We start from the raw sequence: 19,353 nt of genomic DNA, 5'->3' as shown, positions 1-19,353 counted from the left end.
TTGTGTGTTTTTCTAGATGCTGGTATAGTTTAAAGGTGATTATGCTCACGCCATACTTTTTTTTATTTTTCTTGTTTAAAAAGTAATTCATTGCTACAGCTCAAACTTTTATTTTGAGGTGCCGTGCCCTATTTGGCCGGTTCTAGTGTTCCCTGGAGCCGCTTGTATATTGATGCTGGGTCACTGGCAGAGTAAGGTTCCATGAAGATCCAGGTCCAAGCATCACATTCTTCTTTTTGTATTTACCACCATGAAGCAGGACATGATGGGAGGTCAGTAGGAAGCTGCCATGCTCCTCTGGCCGCAGAAAAAGCCAGGTGCTGGACGTGGCGGAGGAACATTGACTCCTCTACATTAGTGTACCATTGACACAAATTGAAAACAGGAACTCAGACTAGAAATAGTAGATGCATTGATGGTCATCTTCCAAAATTCTATAGATTCTGGAACAGTCCCCATGGATTGGAGGGTAGTTAATGTTACCCCACTATTCAAAAAAGGTGATAGAGAGAAAATAGGGAATTATAGACTGGTAAGCCTGACATCGGTAGTGGGGAAAATGCTAGAGTCCATTATAAAAGATGTAATAGCAGAGCAGTTGGAAAACGGTGACAGGATCGGACAAAGTCAACATGGATTTACAAAAGGTAAATCGTGCTTGACTAATCTACTGGAATTTTTTGAGGATGTAACTGGTAGAATAGATGAGGGAGAACCAGTGGATGTGGTGTATTTGGACTTTCAGAAGGCTTTCAATAAGGTCCCGCATAAGAGATTAGCGTGTAAAGTTAAGGCACATGGGATTGGGGGCAAGGTACTGACTTGGATAGAGAACTGGCTGGCAGACGGGAAGCAAAGAGTTGGAATAAACGGCTCTCTTTCCGAGTGGCAGGCAGTGACTAGTGGGGTACCGCAGGGATCGGTGCTAGGACCCCAGCTATTTCTTCTAAACAGCGAAGATTCACCAGACTGATACCTGGGATGGCAGGAATGATGTATGAGGAGAGATTGGGTCGATTGGGCTTATACTCGCTGGAGTTTAGAAGAATATATTTACAATATATATATTAATGATCTAGACGAGGGAACTAGATATAATATCTCCAGGTTTGCAGATGACACAAAGCTGGGTGGGCATGTGTGCTGTGAGGAGGATGCTGAGAAACTCCAGTATGATTTGGACAGGTTGGGTGATTGGGCAGATGTATGACAGATGCAGTATAATCTGGATAAATGTGAGGTTATCCACTTTGGTGGCAAAAACGGGAAGGCAAATTATTATCTGAACGGCAATAGATTGGGAGAAGGGGAAGTGCAACGAGACCTGGGTGTCCTTGTGCACCAGTCACTGAAGGTAAGCAGAAATAACAACAGAAAATGCTGGAAATACTCTGGGACCCTTTATCAGAACTGAAACGTTAACTCTGTTTCTCTCTCCACGGATGCTGCCTGGCCTGCTGAGTATTTCCAGCATTTTCTGTTATTTCAGATTTCCAGCATCCGCGGTATTTTGCTATTATATTAGCTGAAGGTAAGCATGCAGGTGCAGCAGGCGGTTAAGAAGGCAAATGGTATGTTGGCCTTCGTAGCGAGAGGATTCAAATACAGGAACAAGGATGTCTTGCTGCAGTTGTACAGGGCCTTGGTGAGACCACACCTTGAGTATTGTGTGCAGTTTTGGTCGCCTTATCTGAGGAAGGATGTTCTTGCCATGGAGGGAGCGCAGCGAAGATTCACCAGACTGATACCTGGGATGGCAGAAATGACGTATGAGGAGAGATTGGGTCGATTGGGCTTATACTCGCTGGAGTTTAGAAGAATGAGAGGGGATCTCATTGAAACTTATAAAATTCTATCGGGACTAGACAGACTAGATGCAGGAAGGATGTTCCCGATGGCAGGGGAGTCCAGAACCAGGGGTCACAGTCTAAAGATAAGGGGTAAGCCATTTAGGACTGAGATGAGGAGGAATTTCTTCACCCAGAGAGTGGTGAACCTGTGGAATTCTCTACCACAGAAGGCAGTTGAGGCCAATTCATTAAATATATTCAAGAAGGAGTTAGATATATTTCTTAAGGCTAAAGGGATATGGGGAGAAGGCAGGGACAGGGTACTGAGTTTGGATGATCAGCCATAATTCATTGAATGGCGGAGCAGGCTCGAGGGGCTGAATGGCCTCCTCCTGCTCCTATCTTTTTCTATTTTCTATGTCAGCCCTCTAATATACATTAAAAAAAATATATTAATAATGCAGTTAAATAGTGGTAGTGCTCTCTTAAACGAGTGTGCTTGCCTACCTTCCCTTCAACTCAGAGACTTGCACAAATACCCTAGTGTTAAGATGGAGAATGAAGTAGTTGACTCAGAGACTAGGGTTCTAAATTTAAATAAGGAAACTACGATGGTCTGAGGCACGAGTTGGGTAGGATTGATTGGGGAATGTCACTCAAAGGGTTGACGGTGGAGCAATGGCAAACATTCAAAGACTGCATGGATGAACTACAGAATTTGTTCATCCCAGTTTGGCATAAAAATAAAACAAAAAAGGTGACTCAACCGTGGCTAACAAGGGAAATTAGGGATAGCATAAGATCCAAGGCGAGGACATATAAATTGGCCAGAAAAAGCAATAATCCTGAGGATTGGGAGCAATTTAGGATTCAACAAAGGAGGACAAAGGGATTAATTAAGAAGGGGAAAATAGAATATGAGAGTAAGCTTGCAGGGAACATAAACACTGACTGTAAAAGCTTTTATAGATATGTGAAGAGAAAAAGATTGGTGAAGTCAAGCGTAGTTCCCTTGCAGTCAGAATCGGGGGAATTTATAATGGGGAACAAAGAAATGGCAGACCAACTAAATACATATTTTGGTTCTGTCTTCACAAAGGAGGACACAAATAACCTCCCAGAGATGCCGGGGAACATAGGGTCTGATGAGAGGGAGGAACTGAAACAACTCAGTATTTGTAGGGAAATGGTGTTAGGGAAATTGATGGGATTGAAGGCTGATAAATCCCCAGGGCCTGATAATCTACATCCTAGGGTACTTAAGGAAGTGGCCTTAGAAATAGTAGATGCATTGCTGATTATCTTCCAACATTCGATGGAATCTGGAACAGTACCCATGGATTGGAGGGTAGCTAATGTTACCCCACTATTCAAAAAAGGTGGTAGAGAGAAAACGGGGAATTACAGACCGGTAAGCCTGACAACGGTAGTGGGGAAAATGCTAGAGTCCATTATAAAAGATGTAATAGCAGAGCACTTGGAAAACAGTGACAGGATCGGACAAAGTCAACATGGATTCACAAAAGGTAAATCGTGCTTGACTAATCTACTGGAATTTTTTGAGGATGTAACTGGTGAAATAGATAAGGGAGAACCAGTGGATGTGGTGTATCTGGACTTTCAGAAGGCCTTCGATAAGGTCCAGCATAAGAGATTAGCGTGTAAAGTTAAGGCACATGGGATTGGGGGCAAGATATTGACTTGGATAGAGAACTGGTTGGCAGACAGAAAGCAAAGAGTTGGAATAAACGGGTCTTTTTCCGAGTGGCAGGCAGTGACTAGTGGGGTGCCGCAGGGATCGGTCCTTGGGCCCCAGCTATTCACAATATATATTAATGATCTAGACAAGGGAACTAGATGTAATATCTCCAAATTTGCAGACGACACAAAGCTGGGTGGGCGCGTGTGCTGTGAGGAGGATGTCGAGAAACTCCAGGATAAATGTGAGGTGGTCCACTTTGGTGGCAAAAACAGGAAGGCAGATTATTATCTGAATGGCAGTAGATTGGGAGAAGGGGAAGTGCAACGAGACCTGGGTGTCCTTGTGCACCAGTCGCTGAAGGTAAGCATGCAGGTGCAGCAGGCGGTTAAGAAGGCAAATGGTATGTTGGCCTTTGTAGCGAGAGGGTTTGAGTACAGGAACAAGGATGTCTTGCTGCAGTTGTACAGGGCCTTGGTGAGACCACATCTTGAGTATTGTGTGCAGTTTTGGTCGCCTTATCTGAGGAAGGATGTTCTTGCCATGGAAGGAGTTCAGCGAAGATTCACCAGGCTGGTACCTGGGATGGCAGGAATGACGTATGAAGAAAGATTGGGTCGATTAGACTTATACTCGCTGGAGTTTAGAAGAATGAGAGGTGATCTCATTGAAACTTATAAAATTCTGACAGGACTGGACAGACTAGATGCAGGAAGGATGTTCCCAATGGCGGGGGATTCCAGAACCAGGGGTCACATTCTAAGGATAAGGGGTAAGTCATTTAGGACTGAGATGAGGAGGAATTTCTTCACCCAGAGAGTGGTGAACCTGTGGAATTCTCTACCACAGAAGGCAGTGGAGGCCAATTCATTAAATATATTCAAGAAGGAGTTAGATATATTTCTTAAGGCTAAAGGGATTAAGGGATATGGAGAGAAGGCAGGAACAGGGTACTGAATTTGGATGATCAGCCATGATCTCATTGAATGGCGGAGCAGGCTCGAGGGGCCGAATGGCCTACTCCTGCTCCTATCTTCTATGTTTGACAACATATCTCTTATCCTCTGCCCACTCCCCTCCATATAAAAATGAAGTGGCAAAATGGCTAAAACGTGATTCTCAGTCAGTGCTGTCAGCAGCTGGCGATGTTTGGCAAGCTGTTGACTGAAGAGGTGGTAAAATGGTACTAAAAGTTTTTTAAATTTCTTACACTTAAACTCTTAAAATTGCTGACGTTGAATTTTTTTGTCGGAGCAAAGTCATGAAACATTACCTGATGGTGCAAGTTCAACAAAGCAGGAAAAAATGGTAATCCAAGTATCATAGAATGTGTTGTGGATGCATCCAATTTGTGTCAGTTGCTGAGCAATTGAAACTGGATAGTGGCTGTTTTAACCAGCGTGAAACCTTTCTATGTACTTTGTTACTGGAGTTTTCTAAAAACGGAATGTCTGTTCCTTCTGGGATCTATATTAAACTTTATTTTATTACCAGGTTGGCATAGGTAGTAAGAGGACCTAATTTGCATCGATCTTAGTGGCTGTCCCATAGGGTTGTGAATTGGAAATAAAAGTCTCACTGATTTGTCGCTGTCTGAAATGGCAGATTGGGACGACCTGAAATCACGTTTAGTTCTTCAAGGAGTACAGTGCGTCAGCAGTAGATTAACTGCAGGAGTAACCCATTCTGTTGGGGGTCGCACTGTGTGGACAGAGAGATTCAGCAACGGTGCACCTTTCAGCATGTGACATGCTTTGCAATCTGCAGGATCCTGTTAATTGGTTTTAAACTCTCCTACCTGGGGAACTTCCCGTATGGATTAGTTGCTTTCCAAAAATAACCATCAGTGGAGTTGCGTGTCACTGAATGCCAAGTCTAGAAGTTCTATAGTGCCACAATATCTAATGAAGCTTGTCTTTTTAAAGAATAAATCTTAATCTCAGTCCCTCCTTTTTAAAAGAGCTATTAAGTGTGGCAAACATCTCTTTCTGTTGATTGAATATTATTGAAGCATTGAGCATTGATGACATAGGGGAGCTAACTGGTAAAAGTTGCTTTGTCTGTAATGAGGGAGCAGGATTGAACTCAAATACAGGGCATTTCAAAGATTTCATAACCTGTAGTTGTGTGTTAATTCTTATTCTTGCTGTATAACTCCTTTTGTGTCAGCCGTGGCTCAGTGGGTAGCACCCTCGCCTCTGAGTCAGAAGGTTGTGGGTTCAAGTCCCACCCCAGAGACTTGAACACAAAAAAAGTCTCGGTTGTTGCTCGAGTGCAATACTGAGGGAGTGCTGCACTGTCGGAGGTGCCGTCTTTCGAATGAGACATTAAACCTGCTCTCTCAGTTGGACGTAAAAGATCCCATGGCACTATTTGGAAGAAGAGCAGGGGAGTTCTCCCCAGTGTCCTGGGGCCAATATTTATCCCTCAATCAACATCACTGAAACAGATTCTCTGGTCATTATCACACTGCTGTTTGTGAGAGCCTGTTTGCAAATTGGCTGCTGCATTTCCTACATTACAACAATAACTACACTTCACAAGTACTTCATTGGCTATAAAGCGCTTTAGGATGTCTGGAGGTGCTGTATAAAATGCAAGTTTGTCTGTCCTTTCAAGGCAGTTTCATGTAATTGTTTTTTTTTGATGGTTGATACCTTTTTTAAAAATGAAGCGGCACTGATGGTGAGACCATGTAAAGGATGGTTCCACACACAGATTGTGGAGAGAGAAAAAACAATCGCATGGGGTAGGAAACATTTCTTGGTAGGGTTTTGCCAGCAGCGTTTGTCAAACAATCTATTACTGCAGCGACTGTGATGGATTAACCCCTGGCACCACTCTCTTGTTAAATGTGCACTCAGTATATTGAACAATAGCTGGTTGACATCTAGCCAACGGTGTCGGGTGACATTTTTCAGATGAAGTTATATACGTCAATTGTCCCGATAATGAACTATATACTAAAAATACACTTCAGTATTTGTCCTGTTGGCATAGTGACATCAATGAAATGCGGTGGAGCAGGATCAGCTCAGCTGGATCACGTGTGTTTAGTGCTGCACCATGCACACGCTGGCTGGTTTGATCAGAGGAGTATTAGGAAATGTAACTTTTTGCTTATTAAAATTGTAACCATTAATCCCTTCAGTTAATTGGCAAAGTTCTAATTAAAAATGGATATTGTAAAGAACTGGTTCAATTCTGACACTTTTTTGCACTAAGAATTAACTATAGTGTCGTTCTAAATCCTCATTTAATCTTATTTCATAACATTTGACATTAAAGGTGTGTAGAATGTCTCTGGAGATCCAATTGAAATGTGTATATGTTGAAATCCTCATTCAGTTCGGAAAGAGTAAATTTGCAAATAACTGAACCAAGTTCCATGAAGGAGGCTGGTTCCTAATGTGATTAGCATTTGAGGTTGAAGAATATTTTCCTCTTTCTCTGTTTTTGTTCATGAAGCACTTACAAAAAAAAATAATCAACATATTCGTTAGAACAACATTCCGCCCCCCCCCAACCGCCTCCCAATAATTTTCCCATTTTCTCTTCTCCTTGGCAGGTTCCAGTTATATTCCAGCCTCCCCTGAACTATTCCTCCCTGACCAGCGTACATCACAAAAATAATCCATGTGTGACTTTTACTCAGGTTGTAAAGTTACACAAGAAGACATGTAATGTACACTATGCAATGCATCAAAATCCATCAGATATCACCACTAAATATTAGAATCTCCCAGGTTGCTCGCTGGCCAATTTATTGGCTTGTTTCCTTTTTTCCTGTGTTCTCCTCTCATGAAATGAATGCCCTATGCTGGCATACAGTTCCATTGGCAACAGTACCTTGTCTAAATGGCCACTCTTCCTGTCAGCCTGGACCGTGAGTTTGACAGCCATGCCTATTGCCCCTGGTCTGTATTTGCTGGCCCTGCACAGACCACCGATGGAAACATGGGATGATGCTGTTCTCTTTGGTTCAGTGTTGCATTGAGCAGCAGATTTTCCCTCCTGAATCATTGGGTAGCCTCCACCAATGTTCCCTGTAAGCTGCCTGGTCCTTGCACAGCCTGTTTCTTTTAATGCGCGGTCACTTTAAATTTCTGTGCCTGCGCTGTATTTACAATGGAAAAGCCGGTGAGGGGACTGCGCGAGACCTTTCCCATTATGGCCGTGCAGCTTAGAGGAAACAGTGGTCTCCACTCCTCTCTTTGTACCATTTTTGCTCTGCTTATTGGAGCTCCATGTGTCACCTACCATTCCCTGACTGAGAGCACATAGGAAGTACACATTATCCAGTGCTCTGTGAACATCAGTCTAACTGGTTGCAAGAAACTGATAATCGGTTGACACATCCTTGATATCTTCCTTCCTCTTTCCCGCCCCCCTACCCTCTGTTTCTAAAAGAACTCTGGAAGCACCTCCGTTCCCCAGACAGTTAAGTTTGAGATTGGGAGTTCACATGAGGATGAGTGCAGTGGCTCGATACTTTATAATTCATAAAATTATTGTGGGCTCTGAACGTCAACAGTCAAAACTAAAACAATTGTTCTTTGTTGAAGTAGTAACTGTGGCAACAGTCACGAGTTTTACAGGACCAGGCGTAATGCAAAACTTTGCCAAGACTGCATTGCTGACGGATGACTGTGAAAATTATTCTTTCCATTCTATTGTGACGAACTTAAGGAAATTTAGTGTGCCATCATCTGAAAAGCGCGTGCAGTATTACCAAAGATATTTTAAAAAGCATACCAGCAGTACTTTACAACCGCAGAAAGAATGGCCTTGAAAGAGCAACTGTTGTGGGACACTTGGAGGTTGAGCTCGGGTCCTACCCTAAAGGAAGCTTCAAAATAGGTGCCAACATTAAAGAATTATTTTTGAAAATTTCAAAATCTGAACTAGGGCAGCAGATGGAGACAGTGCCTCCTGGCATCATAAATCATAGAACTTTACGGCACAGAAGGAGGCCATTCGGCCCATTGTGTCTGCCTGCCAAAAAGCTCCATCCAGTCCAATCCCACTTTCCAGCTCTTGGTCCATAGCCCTGTAGGTTACAGCACTTCAAGTGCATATCCAAGTACTTTTTAAATGCGATGAGGGTTTCTGCCTCTACCACCCTTTGAGTGTTCCAGAACCCCCACCATCCTCTGGGTGAAAGAAGTTCCCCTCAACTCCCCTCTAATCCTTCTACCAATTACTTTAAATCTATGCCCCCTGGTTATTGACCTCACTGCTAAGGGAAATGGGTCCTTCCTATCCACTCTCTCTAGGCCCCTCATAATTTTATACAGCTTAATTATATCTCGCCTCAGCCTCCTCTGTTTCATAGCAAACAACCCCAGCCTCTCCAATCTTTCCTCCTAGCTAAAATTCTCCAGTCCTGGCAACATCCTCGTAAATCTCCTCTGTACCCTCTCTAGTGCAATCACATCTTTCCTCTAATGTGACCAGAACTGTGTGCAGTTCTCTAGATGTGGTCTAACTAGTTTTTTTTATACAGTTCTAGCATAACTTCCTTGCTTTTATACTCTAAGCCTTGGCTAATAAAGGAAAGTATCCCGTATGCCGCCTTAATCACCTTATCTACCTGTCCTGCTACCTTCAGGGATCTGTGAACGTGCAATCCAAGGTCCCTCTATTCCTGTGCACTTCGTAGTATCCATGTATTGTGTATTTCCCTTGCAGGAGCTGCCTCCGCAAGATCCTGCAAATCCATTGGCAGGATAGGCGCACCGATGTCAGTGTTCTTGCTCAGGCCAACATCCCCAGCATCGAAGCTCGATCAGCTCCGATGGACGGGTCACATTGTCCGCATGCCCAATACGAGACTCCCAAAACAAGCGCTCTACTCGGAACTCTGACACAGCAAGAGAGCCCCAGGTGGGCAGAGGAAACGCTTCAAGAGCACCCTCAAAGCCTCCTTGAAAAAGTGTAACATCCCCACTGACACCTGGGAATCCCTGGCCCAAGACCGCATAAAGTGGAGGAGAAGCATCCGGGAAGGCGCCGAGCACCTCGAGCCTGTTCGCCGGGAGCAAGCGGAAGCCAAGCGCAAGGAGCGCACGTCAACCCAAGCACCCCACCCACCCGTCCCTTCAACCACCGTCTGCCCCACCTGTGACGGAGACTGTAGGTCCCGCATTGGACTCCAGTCACCTGAACTCATTTTTAGTGTGGAAGCAAGTCATCCTCGGTCCTGAGGGACTGCCTAAGAAAGAAGAATTTCCCTTGCCTTGTTAGCCCTCCCGAAATGCATTACCTCACACTTCTCTGGATTAAATTTAATTTGCAACTTTTCTGCCCACCTGACCATTGATATCTTCCTGCAGTCTACATCTTTCTTTCTTCCTCCCTATCAACCACACGGCCAATTTTTGTATCATCTAAACTTTTCAATCATGACCCCTACATTGAAGTCTAAATCATTGATATGTGAGACCTTGATTTATTTTCTTGTAATCGCTCCCATCAAACGATGTAATTTTGTGTGTAACAAAAATGTTTAGGGTGTGGTACTGAGCCAGGCAGAGCGGGGAAGCCCTGGGTCCAACGGAAAGTGTATTGTCTATTGAATGAGGACAGGGCCATAGATAGCTTATGTAGGCTTAGGCATAAAGAATGACTTCTTGGGCAAAGTATTGGCGGGGTCCCCCCCCCCCCCCTCAATGGAACCCTGTACCCCATTAATAACCACCTTCAGAGGAGGAGAAAACTGAGCGGGGGAGAAAGTGTTGAGTCCACATCACCATCTCATCCACGTCTGGATTCACCTGAAATCCACGCACGCCTCCAGCATGTGTCATGAAACAGCAATCTCTATCTCTTGGCTGTATTTTTTCTGGTCTGTTAAGGCAATTAAACGTTGACATCCAGGCTCCATTTAGTCCACTTTGAACTTGTGGGCGGTGCAGGGTGTTCCTGGCGAGTGGGGCTCAGCTGCTCACTGAATAAACTCACTGAGCCCCTGAAGTGTGGCTTGAACCCACAGTCTCTTCTGACTGAAGGGCACGAGTGCTACCACTGAGCCAAGACTGACAGCAGTTAGTGTAGTCTTAACGCTTTGATCAAATCAGCTGTGTTTGCAACCATGGCACAATACTAACCGACCACAAACCGCCATCTATCAAAGGCAACCTTTTTAGTAGTTCTTTGCCTGTTTGTGTGTGCACGATCCTTCTGGAAAAACATCACTCTCAGTACAATGAATACCGTGAAATTTATTAGCTCAGCAGTGAATTCGGATTTGATGTTGGGGTTAATTTGCTTTACATGTTTCTAATGCAGTCACTTACTTTACCAGTTCAAAAATCTCCATTTTGTTTCATTGTTTTCTGGGTTTCTGAGAATATCGAGCGTGTGTGTGTGTGTCTCTCTCGCTCTGTGTCTGCTGCCCTCTAGTGACTGTGGCTATCTGGGCCATGTTCAACAACAACTTGTATTTATTTTTGTCATATGATCGATACAAATGAGGAAAGCCATTTGGATCATCGTTCCAGGGGGAAGAAAACTTACAGTTCCCTCCCCAAGGTTAAGAGGTGATTTGATAGAGGTGTTTACAATCATGAAGAATTTAGATAAAGTAAATAAAAGAGAAACTGCTTCCAATGGCTGAGGGTCGATAACCAGAGGGCACAGATTTAAGGTGATCGGCAAAAGAACCAGAGGTGCAATGAGGAAAATCTTTTTTACACAGCGAGTGGTTAGGACCTGGAATGCACTGCCTGATAGGGTGGTGGATACAGATTCAATAGTAGCCTTCAAGGATAAATACGCAAAGGAGAAAACATTCCAGGGCTATGGGGAAAGAGCAGGGAAGTGGGACTAACTGGATGCTCTGATAAAGAGCCGGCGCAGACTCAATGGGCCGCATGGCCTCCCTCTGTGCTGTACTATTCTAGGATTATAGCATCCAGCTCTTTTTAAATAATTCCACCGTTTTTTCCCCCACCATAAAGTGAGAAAGTTTGAATTTTAGGAGTTTAAAAAAAAAAAGTGGGTTCTCTTTGGTAGAGGCTCGTTTTTGTTTTCCAGTTGTGTCCTTCACTACCTTTTTAATTTATCTAAGGTCTCCTGTCATAAATGCCCAAATAGGGAAGTCAAACTTGAGGCTGCTCACAGGCTATAAAGGATTTACCTTTGACAGGTACTGTAGGCTGAGGAGCAGCCTAAAATACAATGCTTGCTGTCTACTTGGCATCCGGAGGCAGCAGGAGCATTCCCAGGTTAGGGATGGCATAGATCCGAGCTGTAGCTGAGTGCTCCCCCACCCCATCCCTGAGTGTTATAGTGAGGTACCAGAGGGCTACTGGCACCTGTATTTACTTACTGCACGCATCTTTCTACATGCCTGCATTAGCGGAGATAAAGTGAAGAATGTTGGTCTGATTTTTGTAGGAGGCTTAAGGTGTGAACCGTTGTCAACGGGGAACTTAATCTGAGATTTAAATTTAATTCACTTAGGAATTTGTTCTTTCCATTTTCTCTACTTTCAGGAGAGGAGACAGAAAGCAATGAGTCAAACTGGGGGCCAGTTCCACAGGTGCCAACAGCCCCCCAGTGCCTCAACCAAGCGGCCATTCTCTGTGCAAGCCTGAAGCGTGTCGGCAGGCTGTGTCTCTGTGGCTGTGTCTCGGCAGGCTGTGTGTCTGTGGGTGTGTGTCGGCAGGCTGTGTGTCTGTGGCTGTGTCTCGGCAGGCTGTGTCTCGGCAGGCTGTGTGTCTGTGGGTGTGTGTCGGCAGGCTGTGTCTCGGCAGGCTGTGTGTCTGTGGGTGTGTGTCGGCAGGCTGTGTGTCTGTGGCTGTGTCTCGGCAGGCTGTGTGTCTGTGGGTGTGTGTCGGCAGGCTGTGTCTGTGGCTGTGTCTCGGCAGGCTGTGTCTCGGCAGGCTGTGTCTGTGGCTGTGTCTCGGCAGGCTGTGTGTCTGGGTGTGTGTCGGCAGGCTGTGGCTGTGTCTCAGCAGGCTGTGTGTCTGTGGGTGTGTGTCGGCAGGCTGTGTGTCTGTGGGTGTGTGTCTGGCTGTGTCTCGGCAGGCTGTGTGGCTGTGTGTCGGCAGGCTGTGTGTCTGTGGGTGTATGTTGCAACTAAACTCGAACACACGTACATACATTACTAAATGGCAGTCAGGCTGACTTCCTCCTCCTCCCACCCCCACCGCCAACCACCTCTGGCCAAGGACATTGAGGCCAGTTATTATGCCACATCACTGCCTAATCTGAGAAAAGCTAACTCAGCAGAGACCAGGGATAAGAAATAAAGTAAATATTTGGATTTATATATAGCATTTTATCTCGCTGTAGAAACTTCTCCAAATGTCCGTGAAATGAACTTGATTGCAGCGACTATTATGTAGGCAGCACTAGCCGTCATTTTGTGCCACCAACATCCCACAAACAGCAGTGGGGTGACCGGCCGGCTTATCTGTTGTTTTCATCCAGCTGAGCAATTGGGGATTTAATTTGGAAACATTACTGCTCATCAGAGAGAAGGTAACTTCTGGGATTTGAATAAGGTCTCGGAGATGAAGAGATAACGTCCTATTCCTCTGCAGCCCATTCTCTTAGCTGTAGAGATGCTGTATGAGCTGAATTGAAACTTGGGGTTCTGGGGATAGGGGCCAAAGGTGTAAATGACACAACATCGGCCCAGCTGTAAAACCATATTTCCTGCCAGAAAGTGTTTCAACCCAAACTACTGAGTGGAAATGTTGCAGTAACTTCTTGTGTTGATTTCTGCAGGCCCGCATGTACTGCCAAGTCTATCTCCATCCCAGGCCAAGATGGCTCCTTGCAGCTGGACTGTAAGGGAGATGGGACCACAGACAACGTTGCCTCCGGTGGCTTGAATTCAGTGAGGCAGCCAAAACCTCGGCCTCCGCTCAGCTCAGGTAAAAGACACTCCAGTCGTATTAAAGGCCCATTTCTCTGTATGTCAGACTTGGGCAATATCAGATTCCTGCCGCAAAATAAATAATGGGTTTTAATTAAACCAAGCTGCTAATGTAGCCATTTCCACCCACCTATTACAGATGGAAAAGACAGTCCTACTCATAGTCATTACATTCGCTGAAAAGATTCAAGATGATCTCATGCAACAGATCCATAAATCTAATTTACTTAGCCAGGGCAGACATTACTGTTTATCACTCACTCACTCCTCATCATCGCCTGGGGATTTCTGAAATGACTTCATCTGCACCAGAGAGCCCTGATTTAGCCTGCTGTTCTATTCGACATCCAACCCATATGAGATTGTCATAACTGGAAAGCCTGAGAGACGAGAGTTTTTATTTTAAATGGAAGCATTGGACGTAGATCTGAAGCAGTCTGTGCAAATCCTGTCTTCTATGCAAGCAAATCTTAATTTCCTTCTGTTGATTTTATAACCGCCCTTTGTAGTCACTCCCTCCACCACCGGCGCACCGTGGCTGCATTGTGTGCCATCTACAGGATGCACTGCAGCAACTTGCCAAGGCTTCTTCAGCAGCACCTCTACCACCTAGAAGGACAAAGGCAGCAGACGCCTGGGAACACCGCCACCTCCAAGTTCCCCTCCAAGTCACACACCATCCTGACTTAGAAATATATCGCCGATCCTTCATTGTCGCTGGGTCAAAATCCTGGAACTCCCTCCCCAACAGTACTATGGGAGTACCTTCACCGCACGGACCATAGTGGTTCAACAAAGCGGCTCATCGCCACCTTAGGGATGGGTAATAAATGCTGGCCTTGAATGAATATATTTTAAAAAAAGTCTGCGCAGACCCTTCCCATTGTACTGTCGTTGATTGAGCTCATGTCACTCACTGCACTCAGCTTCCTGGCCTTGTAAATCAGACTTTCAGCTTCGAGTTCATGCAGTCTCTAAATGGTGTGCCAACTTCTTTATGGCATCTCCCTAGTGTTCTTGATGGCCTTCCATTGTCCGCTCAGCAGGAATATCAATTGGTGGACTCGTGACTTGAAAAGATGTCAAGGAGCCATCAGATAGTATTAGAAAACTTCAATTTCTTGTTGACATGTAAAGTCAAACAGTCTGTGATTTATTTATGTGAAAGTTTTTATGTCCAGCAGATCTAACGCTATTAACTTATTTTACATTATATGAAGGTCAGCTGCCATGCACTACACTTTATGTGCAAGTACTTGGGCTTCCTGGTTAGCATTGGAGCCTAATGGTAATATAAATGTCACAATTAAAGTGAGAAAATATTACTTGGCTCATCAGCAGCAATTGTCATCAGGATATTGCTATTTACAGCTCTTGCATTTTGTGCCCTCAAAGTGACAGGCTAGTTATACACAGTTGCACATTAGCAGCATAATAATTGTGCATTATATCTTATAAACTGCTGTCATTATAACCAACAAATCATCGAACCTTGTGGCACAGGAGGCCATTCAGACCATCGTACCTATGCCGGCTGTTTGAAAGAGCTATCCAATTAGTTCCTCTCCCCCGCTCTTTCCCCATAGCCCTGCAATGTTCTCACCTTCAAGTATTTATCACATTCCCTTTTTGAAAGTTGCTATTGAATCTGCTTCCACCACCCTTTCAGCAGCGCATTCCCGATCATAATTCACTGTGTAAAGACATTTCTCCTCATCTCACCTCTGGTTCTTTCGCCAATTACCTTCGGTCATCGCTGATGGCAAGTTGGATGATTTGGTAGATTTGCTAGAATGTATATATTTTTTTAAATGCCAAGTTATCAGTGTACAAACTGAGACTATTTCAAGGGCATTGTGTATTTTAAGATTAGAATTTTATTGAATGCATAGCACATTTAAGTGTAGTAGTCATTGCTGGGGATTCTCATCCCCACTGCAATAGTTTTTAAAAAATAAAATATAAATAGTTTTTTTTCCACCCCTCCCCATTGCTATTCGCCATTGAAACTCCTGTCCTCGGGGGAAGAGGAACAGACTGAACTTGCAGATTGTCACACAGCACAGCCCAGTAGCTGTGCTTCAACTAGCTGAGCAGGGACGTGCTTCTGCAAGTTTCGCGCTGGAAAAACGTTGTTCCTCCCCCTCTCTGAACCACTATGTTGCAATTTGCTTTTGTCTTGAGTGATGCTTAAATTGATCTTGTGTATAAAGGAAATGAACAGCTTTTCGTATTTAGCGCCTTGTGTTTGTACCGTTTCTGCTAGGCCTGACTGAAGATGCGGATCAGACCCCGTCCAGCCCAGATGAAGTGTTTCAAACTGGCCATTCTCGGAATTCCAGCTACGCCAGTCAGCATTCTAAAGTGTCAGGTAGATATTTCCCATGGTTCTTTTTGTGTCTCGTGGGGAGGCTCGTTGTAGGCTGGGGCGTTGTAGTCTTGGAAGATGTTCAGAAGAGCCCAAACTATGGAGTGTTGGCTAGTACGATGCAGATCTGATGACAGCACAGTGCGTTTCATCATTGTTCGGGTGATTTTCTTTATCTAGCCTCAACAGTTCAGTGGAAGAGGGACAATTCCTGAGGTTAGAACAACTGGAACAGCAGGCCTGGGTGGGATGGTGAATCTTTTCAGAAAGAGGGGCGGGGGGAAATTGCGTTTCTCGGCAGGGCAGTAAAAATGGACAGTAGAGAAATCAACAGAACAAGGTGACGTAAGGATACGAAGCCAGGATTCCAAGTCCAGAGAAAGTAACGCAGGAGGGGGAGGTTGGTTTTTAAAAGAAGCAAACGCGTGTGTGAGTAGAAGCTGAACAAAAGATTTTGTCTTGGAACTTCGAGAAAGTAAAAATGGGGAATTACTCGAAGTACATTCTTTACACACATACCCTTCAATCTGAGTGTATTAGTCACTGTGGCTATATGTAAAGAATGGGCCGATGAGATGAATTCAGCTTTCCCTGTACTGCAGGACAGACACATTGATTGCTTTTTGCAATGTCTTATACATTGAAAATTTCACATTCTAAAAGTCACTTTTATCCTGTAATTGTACACTTAAGATGTGTGCGACAAATGAGTCCTCACTGGTGGCGCTGTCCTTGACCCAGAAAATGATATACTGCAAGGGAGTATATTTTGCTCAATGCTCCAATAATGAAAGGAACTAGCTAAGTGTGGGCAGAGGGTTGAAATAAGAAATTTAGGGATTGAAACAAGATGCGAGAAGTGACTACAGTCCAGCCTTTCATGGTGAAGCAAATGAAAAGAACTGACGTTCATTTGAAAACACCCGATGGCTTTCTCTGTTGCAGTGACCTTTCCAAAGATTCGACTGCAGTAGCCTTTTGTTCCTTCTCATCAAAGTAGCACAATCCTATTTTGGGGGTGAGGTGCAATTCAGTTGCTGGTATTTTTTGGAAATTTGTTTTCATGGTATAACCTTCCCATGTCCTGTGTGGTATCCTGGATTGTCATCTTTAGTGTTTATAGTATTTGTTTCTTTAAACAGATTTTTTTTGCGCTTAGCCAGGTGGTAAGATAAAGAAGGTCAATGCTGAGGAATGGAACACTTTCTCATTTCAGCACCCCAGTGTTATCACCAAGCACTCCCAGGGCATTTATAATATAGCCAGCTCCAGAGCAAAGCTCCTCTCATTCTGCACAACAGCAAATTCCAACCACCAAAGAGAACCCCCCCCCCCACTGCACTGCACCACTGTTGATTTTTTTCCATTTCCCACAGCAGTTGTCCTCTTGGTGTCTCTGAGACTGCCAGTTAATACCAGACTAGAGCTTTATGCTGTGCACCCATTAGGAACTTGAGTTGAGCCTGCCCACCATCATTTCCCTTTGGACCCTTTAAAGCCAGCAGAGAGAGGAGCTGTGCTTCGGACTGGATTCAATCTTGGGGTGCCAGTAGTAAAAGGGGCAATGTGTTAACCCGCTGTTCCATCCAGTCCCCAGTAAATTGTCTCCTATTTGCATCGGTCATGTTCACTCCCAAAGTGATGAACATTTTCATCCCTAAACCATACACTATTTGTTTTTAGTCTTGTAGGCTTCATCATTTAAGCAATTCATTCAAATTTGTACACTTTTTTTGGGGGGGGAATAAAATAGACACCATTTTAGGTGCTGACTTTGAAATGTCTATCCTCCAGAGGAAGATAACTCTGGATTGCATGTGGTTACAAATGGTGCCTTTTAGACACATCACAACTTTTAACTGTTTCAAGGCCAATCTTAAGCTGCAGTAGTTTGAGCTGTCAAAACTTTAGATCGATGAAGAACTAAAGCTGTTTAGGATTAAGGTCATGAAGCACATAACCTCATCCCACAAATCTTTCTTTAATCTGCATACTCGCGTTAGAAGCAGTGCAGTGGAATCCGAACAGTCCAAGATCCCCTTCAGGATCAAAGTCTGTCACAGCTTGTGTTCCAATATCATTCACATTGTAGGGAAATAGATGCAGAAAACTAGGCGCATTTCAAAGGAATTCTACCTTTAGCGATACCTCTATATACCGATCCATACTGGGATGGGGACCAGGTCAACCTCGTAGCCCTGATGTCCGTGAAGTAGATTTATTCTACTACAGTGCACCAGTACGCACCTGGTGGACACCGATGGCTTGGGCCTGCCAAACCGAGTCAGTGGATCGTGACGCTGCTGCCGTGATCGTGGATATGGGTGTCGCTGACGAGGCCGGCATTTATTGCCCACTTCTTCTGATTTCCCCCCATCTCTGTATCTACCCTATTGAATATCTCTCTCATATTAAACACCTTGATTAGATCACCCTCAACCGTCTAAACTCAAGGGAATACAGGCTAAGTTTGTTAAATTATGAGGAAAGTTTATGCAACCTGTCCTCATAATTTTAACACATCACTCCTGCCTTCCACCCTATCCTAAAGTTACCCTTTTGTTCTTCCCTCCCCCACCCCGCTTGGTGTCATCTGCAAACTTGGATATACAACTCTCCCTTCATCCAAGTCATTAATATATATGATGAAAAGCCGATCCCTGGGGAACACCACTTGTCATATCCTGCCAATCAGAGAACAAACCCTTTATCCCTGCTCTGTGTCTCCTATTTCCCAATCAATTACCAAGGTTACCCCCAATTCCATATTTTTGCTAATCTCTTGTGTGGAACCTTGGTGTGAATACTGCATCAAATAGTGGAACAGAAACAGAAAATGTTGGGAACACTCAGCAGGTCAATCAGCATCTTTGGAGAGAACAGACAAGCTAAGCTTTTGGGAGCAACCCTATGTCAGAACTGGGAAAATGATCAGCATTTAAATGGGAAAAGAACAAAAGGGTAAGGGAAGGAAAAGAACACACCTGAGCGAATAAGTATGGGCGGTTAAGAGAAACAGGAAATGGTTAAATGGCTGGTGATATTAACGTGAGACTATGGGAAGAAGCACAATAAAAGACATTAAAGACATCACTAGAATAGTGAAATATTAACAGTGTTGACTGGTGTTTCTGTCCGTCATGATGGGTAATGGGATATTGCACATCTGGAATGAATATTAAAGCTGCAGTTTGTTTGTGCTTTGGATGATATCATAAACAGATTAAATGCCAGATTTTGTTCACTCCCAGCTATTTTCTTTAACTATACACTGCATTCTCATGTGAAAATCGTGCTGATGAAGTAAAATTAGTGCCAGAATGAAAGCCTATTGTGTTCGAGCGCAGAAGAATACAGTTGCGTGATTCACAGGAGGGTGTAATTCAGCACAGGACGCCCATCTCCCCTTGAGATGGTTTGTTCTTTAGAAGGCCTGAAGCTAAGTTGAATTGTCAACTGAGATTAGTCATGTTGTACATGTCCATGAATAGTTTAGTTCTTAATAGTTCAAATCGAATAGCATTTTTTAGCTAATTGCTGTTAACTAAAATTGCACCGAAAAGAACAAGGATCCCAAAAGTTGGTGCATGGTTTCTATCTATAGAGG

The 19,353-nt window shown here is 44.2% G+C and overlaps 1 protein-coding gene across 2 annotated transcripts in view; it reads left to right on the top strand.

The window, feature by feature from the left end:
• Window positions 1-19,353, top strand: part of LOC147101627 (early estrogen-induced gene 1 protein-like) — a 126,771-nt gene that overhangs the window by 87,747 nt on the left and 19,671 nt on the right. For both annotated transcript variants that reach the window (XM_085965344.1, XM_085965345.1), the window contains exons 6-7: window positions 13,228-13,376; window positions 15,645-15,749. In XM_085965344.1, the coding sequence (XP_085821470.1) occupies window positions 13,228-13,376; window positions 15,645-15,749 (254 nt within the window). The remainder of the gene's footprint in view (window positions 1-13,227; window positions 13,377-15,644; window positions 15,750-19,353) is intronic.

This window comes from Somniosus microcephalus, chromosome 23, assembly GCF_052327205.1.
Source record: "Somniosus microcephalus isolate GS21.2 chromosome 23, FLI_Smic_1.0, whole genome shotgun sequence".
Lineage (NCBI taxonomy): Eukaryota > Metazoa > Chordata > Chondrichthyes > Squaliformes > Somniosidae > Somniosus > Somniosus microcephalus.
This window is presented reverse-complemented; position numbering and strand designations above follow the sequence as displayed.